Source organism: Trichoderma citrinoviride, assembly GCF_003025115.1.
Source record: "Trichoderma citrinoviride strain TUCIM 6016 unplaced genomic scaffold BBK36scaffold_4, whole genome shotgun sequence".
In the NCBI taxonomy this organism is placed as follows: Eukaryota; Fungi; Ascomycota; class Sordariomycetes; order Hypocreales; family Hypocreaceae; genus Trichoderma; species Trichoderma citrinoviride.
Genome location: NW_020194712.1, coordinates 1936117 through 1942579, shown reverse-complemented (window position 1 = coordinate 1942579; position 6463 = coordinate 1936117). Strand labels below are relative to the sequence as shown.

The 6463-nt window shown below is 52.2% G+C and overlaps 1 protein-coding gene across 1 annotated transcript; it reads left to right on the top strand.

Annotated features, from left to right (window-relative positions):
* Window positions 1-2501: 2501 nt before the first annotated feature.
* Window positions 2502-3776, top strand: BBK36DRAFT_1167598 (N-terminal fungal transcription regulatory domain-containing protein; the record flags this gene model as incomplete). The annotated part of the gene is made up of 3 exons (XM_024895064.1): window positions 2502-2753; window positions 2837-2934; window positions 3014-3776. The coding sequence occupies 3 exons, from the start codon at window positions 2502-2504 to the stop codon at window positions 3774-3776; spliced, it is 1113 nt and encodes a 370-aa protein (XP_024751669.1).
* Window positions 3777-6463: the final 2687 nt, after the last annotated feature.

Here is a 6463-nt window from a genome sequence, read left to right as displayed (position 1 = left end):
TCCTCTTGCCTTGCTGCCATTAATCAGCATCATTGTTTTGTCCACTTTCCTGTCTCTGTCAGGGCAACTTTGCCCGACCACAGCGTGCGTCCCATCGCAGTCTGCAGCTCATTTTGCAATGAGGGGCCCCCTCCATACGGCAACATGATTAGGAACAGAGCCATAACGATCGGGGAATCGTCGAATTGCCGATTCAAGCAACCGGTGGGGAGGGAAGGGGGCGTGAGAACGAAGCGAAGCTTCAAATCTCCTTCACCAAAAACAGTCCATGTACGTGAATTCCCTTTTCTCACGATGCGGTAACCTCCGCCTTACGATGACAGGCAGCCAGCCTCATCTCCCTCCTCCATCCCTACTGCTTATCTGATCGGCCTCGGGCCCTCCATCGCATAATCCAGCGGTAATCCTTCCGGCACAGCCCAACTGGGAAAGCAGCAGCGAATGCGAGCTTTCGTGTTGCTGCGTATAAGCAATCTGCATGGCCGAGAGCCCAGTTCGGCAATGAGCCGAGGAAGGGTTGCGCAGTTCCGCATTACATTCTTGTGATGCAGTTTTTTTGTGATAACTCGATGGATGATTGTGTCACACAAGGCAACATTACTAATTGCGCTTGCTTCTTACAGCCTTTTCAGAATGAGGAAACGAGAGGCCATCCGCAACCGATCGCGGCGCTGAATGGCTTTTGATGCCCATATCTCGGCAATGGAGTCACAGACATCATTCGGAGCTCCTACTACGAAAACTATCAGGCTCGGCACTTCCCTTGTGCGTTGCTGGAATGGAGGATGAGTGGTGCATGATGCTTCCCAGCGTCAAACGTCACGCCGCCTGCTACAGTACACACTGCTGCCGCTCTCCTCGCGTTCGTTCGTCCGTCCCCGTCACTTTTTTGGCCCATTATGACAGACAGCCCGACAGCACCAAAAGGACGGGACTTGGCCCAGCTCAAGTCCGCCTGCTACTTCGGCGCGGACTTTGGAATGGGCAGAAACGCCTAGCTTGAGCGCCCGAGACTGGAAAAGAACTTGACGGGAGACCCTGGCTATTTCGAGCAGCCCAGCTGGGGCTAAGCAGAACAAGCAGCAGGAGTGACTCTTTCGCTTTCGCTTTGCCCTGCCCAAGATTACGCCTTCTCGTAATCGCACAATCATAGGTAGCCGTTATGGCAATGCTTCAACGTTCTCTCTTACAGGAACGTTTCCAAAGAGTAAGCCCTTGGGTCGTTATGCTCTGGGCATCAAAAAGCTTGAAAGCAACATTGTCTCTGCATTAGCCGCAGCTGGTCGACTGGACCAAAGGAATCCGATTGCCGACGAAGACCGCGGCAATGGAGTGAAGAGGAAAGAAAGAAAGAAAAAAACAACTGGGGCCCAGCTGCGGTGACTGGTTGCTTGGTAACCACTGCACAAGCCCGTCTCTTGATGCCATCATTCTCTCATCTGCCGCCCACGGACGGAGGAGCCCAGGGCTTTCGCTGCGGTTCGGTCGCGATACCTGCATCTCGCCCGGCCACGCACTGGAGCCGCCCGTACTTGTACCTGCAACACAAGCTTTCAGCCAGCTGCCCACTAAGGCCACGCCTCTCGGTGGGCCCGTCCAGCCATGCTGCCAGAGGCTGCTAGGCCGCTTGGGGAGCATACACTTCCCGAAGAGGACTAAGGGCCACCCGCCCCTGCGGTCTAGCGGGCTCTCGCGTCCTCGGACATAATGCCGTTGCCGAGTGCTAACGACACGCCCCGGACCCTGTTTTATCGCTCTGCTTCGATCCGCAGCCGGAAATAGGTACAAGGTACCAGAAGCGCACGCTTGGGGCGCCATCCCACAGGAGTTGCGGCACCGTCGATGCACCACACACCAGCACCTGAAGCCACTGCTGTTCTTGTCTTGGGATACTTTGGAGCTAGAAACCCTCCGAGGGGGTCGTTGATGCGTCCTTTGCTCAAAGTCAGCTCACAGCAGATTCCTGGAACCCACCCGCCTTGGACAGGACAGGAAAGGAAGAGAACCAAGAGGCCCCACCGCGGCGCTCTCCACGCTCCTTCGCCCATTATTCAGCACGACGAGCATCTTAGACAGAAGCTTGTCAACGCACCTTGCCTGGTATATATTCTGACCGTCCCGTTGCGCTGGGTCGGGGGGGACTCTGCTCTATTACCTCTTTACTCGACTTTTCCCTCTGCTTCCTTCTCTGGTTTCCAGTTCTTCCAGAACAAGCTCAGATATAATCTTGGACTCGACTTGATCTTTGCTTGAGGATACCACGTCCCATCCGTATCTCGTCTAACTCACTCATCTCGTCAACGGTTGCATTATACAGACCTCGTCACCTTCATATCTATATCTATATAAACGTCTTATACAAAACACATACGAAAGAAGCCCAGACCCAAAGCACAAAGCACATCGTCCTTCTACATGTGGTGCCCCGTCACCCACGACAAGTAAAAAAAAAAAAAAAACAGCAACAGCAACCCAACCATCAGTCTTCCAAAGCCACAAAAATGGTCGCACATAGCCTACCCTCTCCTCCCTCAGAGGACAGCAAATCTTCAAACTCTCCGCCCGCCAGCACGATGAACCGGAAAAGCACTGGCTCAAATACAAAGCCGGTCAAGGGCACGAATCGAGCGTCCAAGCGTGCCGGGTCGGGTGCCGCCGCCGTCCACCACCATGAGCAGGTCACGCACGGCATGGATGGGAGGCATAAGCGGGTCTGGAAGGCCTGTGAGAGGTGTCGAATGAAGAAGACAAAGGTATGTTTGCCGTCCCTGTTGTGCTACATTAGATTACACTTGACCAAGGTGGTGGTTTGCTGACTTGGAGGTTATTCACACAGTGCGACGGTGAGTTCCCGTGTAAGAGGTGCAAGGACGACGGCCTCGTCTGCACAGCCGGTGTTCGCAAGAAGATGGAATACAAGCAGTTGCCTCGAGGGTAAGCAGTCCTCGAAACCACACGAGACTATTGGTATTAGTCGAAAGAGGTCTGTTGACTGACATGGGTGATTTCGCAGATACGCCGAAGTCCTCGAAAACACCCAGTTCGCGCTCATCGCTACCGTCCACAAGCTCTACCAGATGGTCCGGACGAACCAGTCGTGGGACCTGGGCGAGCCCGAGCTCAACGACCGCGGCCAGCCCGTGATCCACAACATCGCGCAGAAGCTGGGCTGCATCCGCCCCAACAGCGACATCGACCTGCCCGTGCACTCCATCTTCCCCGAGAACACGCAGGACCTGGAGGAGCTGGCGCGCCAGCTCAACGAGCACCACGCCGACGCGCAGCACAAGGACCGCGACGCGGACATGGACGGCGACTCGCCCTCGGCCTACCACCGGCGCACCGACCGCGCCTCGTCCTCGGACCTGGACCACTCCGACATTGAGCCCGTCGACTACCGACGCGCCGCCTTTGGCAGCCACAACAACACCGGCAGCCAGACGCTCACCATGTCGCCGCAGAGCTACGCCGGCAGCAGCACCGAGTTCGAGTTCAGCCAGTCTGCGCCGTCGGACCTCGACGCCTCGGCCGCCCTCTTCAACACGGCCAACTCGCCCCAGCTGCCCATGTTCCCCGACTGGGCGCTCAAGACGGCGGCGTCGGGCGACGTCGCGGCGATGCAGTACTTCCAGCAGGCTATGCACATGGGCCAGCCCATGATGGACGGCTACGAGACGATTAAGCCTCAGGCTCTGTCGAACCCTGGCGGCGTCATGATGGGCATGAACGATCCGTTGCTGTATAGCACCTACGATGTCGACCTGGTCCCGATATAATATGTGTCGACCATCGCGGAAGAAAAAAAAAAAGGGACGAAAGAAGAAGAAATAAACAAGAGGAAGAATAGTTACATTGGACTTTCGATGACCCATGGGGGCAAGTGCTTGAGAGTCGACGCGGCACGATGCACTCTTAATACCCCCGGGTTGTAAGAGGAGGCTTTCAATCCACATGAGCCATGAGCCGCAATTTCTTTCTGGGCAAGAGTGGCAGTGAACGAAGCGCATACATTCGCTTTTAACATCATCTTCACATCATACTTCACCATCATTCACACCCTCGCCATACCTTCATTCGTTTTCTCATTCTCTTCTTTCATTTGCATCTTCATTCTCAGGAGTCTTTTTCGTTCGGGGGGTGTATAATGGCGTTTCGGTTTCATGTCAAGCGTGGTGTGGCTCGGATTCTTCATATAGACAGGTTCTCTGTTTCTTCATGCTTCACGTGTTATTCTTTCTATTCATGTATGAATGTTCTGGTTTTGGTACATATCCAAAGGGAGGGAAGCGGAGGACAGGATGTATGGGCTTTGGGAGGTGGAAAGGGGGATTGGCTTTTTTCCTTGGGTCGGGATCGATTGAAGTATAATTGGGAGCCTCTTTTTCTGTGACGACGTTCAGTGGAACCGAAGCAAGCAAACAGAGCTTTTCTGAATAGATCTCTTGGCACCAGGATGCCACCTTTCAAGCAACACATTCCACCTTTTATTTTACTCTTTTTGTAATTTTGCTGCTACCTTCTGCAGGGGTGGCTGCAATGATTCCATCTGCTGGTCGACCAACTCATGGGTTTTCAAGCGGCACGTAGGGCTTACATACAAATGGTCCATGTATTATCGAGCCTAGGTAAGGTAAGGTATGTTAGCTGGGAATCCTTGCAACACGCAAAAAGTAGCCTCTCTTGTTTCTCTTACATAGCTACCTACGTACTCCAGCCAGCCACACAACCTTTCTTTCCGTGTGAGATTTGAACTGTCGGGATACATACATAGCTTAAGCTCTGCTAAGGTATGCCGAATCCTACAGGCCACCTCGTGCAGTAAGCTCGTTGGCCATCACACATCGGTATCGACACGTCATGGAATCCGTCGAGGATCAGACTACAGACTACATAGTACTACTACTACATACCTTACCTTAGTACGGCGTGCGTAATGTATGTACTACGGAGCATGTACCCAGGATTTTGAACCAAGGGGGGTACGAGTCAAAGCCCTTGTTCGATTGCGCACATAGTAGTAGTACATCGCCAGATTGGCATCGCATCTCGTGCGTGTTGTTGTATGCGTACTATGTATGGATGGACGTTTTGTGACTGAAAGGCCCTCTAAGCCTCCCCCCCAGCCACAACATCGTCGTATGTAGAATCCAATCCGTCTCTATATGTGATAGTAGACACAAGCCTTCACATTAGCGAATGTGCGTTAGGTTGGCTTGGCGAGTCACTGGGTTAGAATCCCAAAGATGCTTCCAACACGCACTAGAGACCCAAAAAATCTCACTTATCAGCTTTATCTACTAATCTACCCATCCAAATTGTTGTTGACAAGGCTGTGATTTCACGGTGGATGGAGCTTGACATCACCACTTTTCTTCTTCTGCTTCTCACCTGCGCTACATTTGTCGTACCTGGCCTGGAGACCCCCTTCTCACAAGTCTTGACATTGTCTACCTGAGCAAAGCGGGCGCTGTTCGTATTGATAGCCCTACAAGGCTAGGCCACTTTGTCAGCGGTTTCTTTTCTTTCTACGAGAAATTGCACTATGAATTGCTCAAGGCACTGTACGAAGGGGGGAGTGGGAAAGTGGGAAAGCTTTCTCGCATCGTCGTCCGCTTTGGGGAAATGGTCAGTGTTAATCGGAGTTTGTCAACAAGCACGGCATGGTTTGTCATCCAACGCCAGGAGACGAAACCCAGACACAATATGAGCCTTCGTACTTGTAAACGAAAAAAGAATAAAATAAAATAACAATAATAATAACCAGTAGTCAGAAGATGCAAAGTGAGTCTGGCGGTATTCGTTTCTCTCTTCTTCACTTCACACCCCCTCCCGCTGCTGCCTTGCGAGCCATGCATCTCACGAGGTACTTACATGTAAATACGGATACGCACAAAAATCGAATCGAAAGGAGTCTGGGGGAGTGCGAGGTACATGAATATTCAAAATGTACATAGGGCCATAATTACGTGTAAACGAATCCAATGGGAGAAGAAAGTGAAAGGTCCACGGAGTATGCACGGCGAAAGACAAAAAGGCAATAAAGAAAAAAAAGAAAACGACAAAAAATAAAGGGCGGGCTACTATCCCCGGTCCGTTATGCCCATCACAAGTCCGGCAGCAACGATGTGACCGATGCGACTCCATCGGAGATAAAACACCCACCGGACTGTCTGCCTCTCCAAGGTCACACGAGAGCAAAAACCACAATGGCAAGAGCACTAGTTAGTAGCTAGAGAAAGAAGGGGGGGCCTTGTAGGAGCATACGAAAAGAACAAATTGAAAAGGGGATGAGTTACGTGTAGTAGTATATCGAGGGGGGCAGACTGGGTATATGGATTATTAGAGCTGACAAACTAGTATCATCATCTGCCCTCTCGGCCACGGAGTAAGGAATTACATGCAAAGAGCCAACCCCCCCAAATTCGGAAATATTGTCACGGCCCAGGATCGATGTGCGTATGGA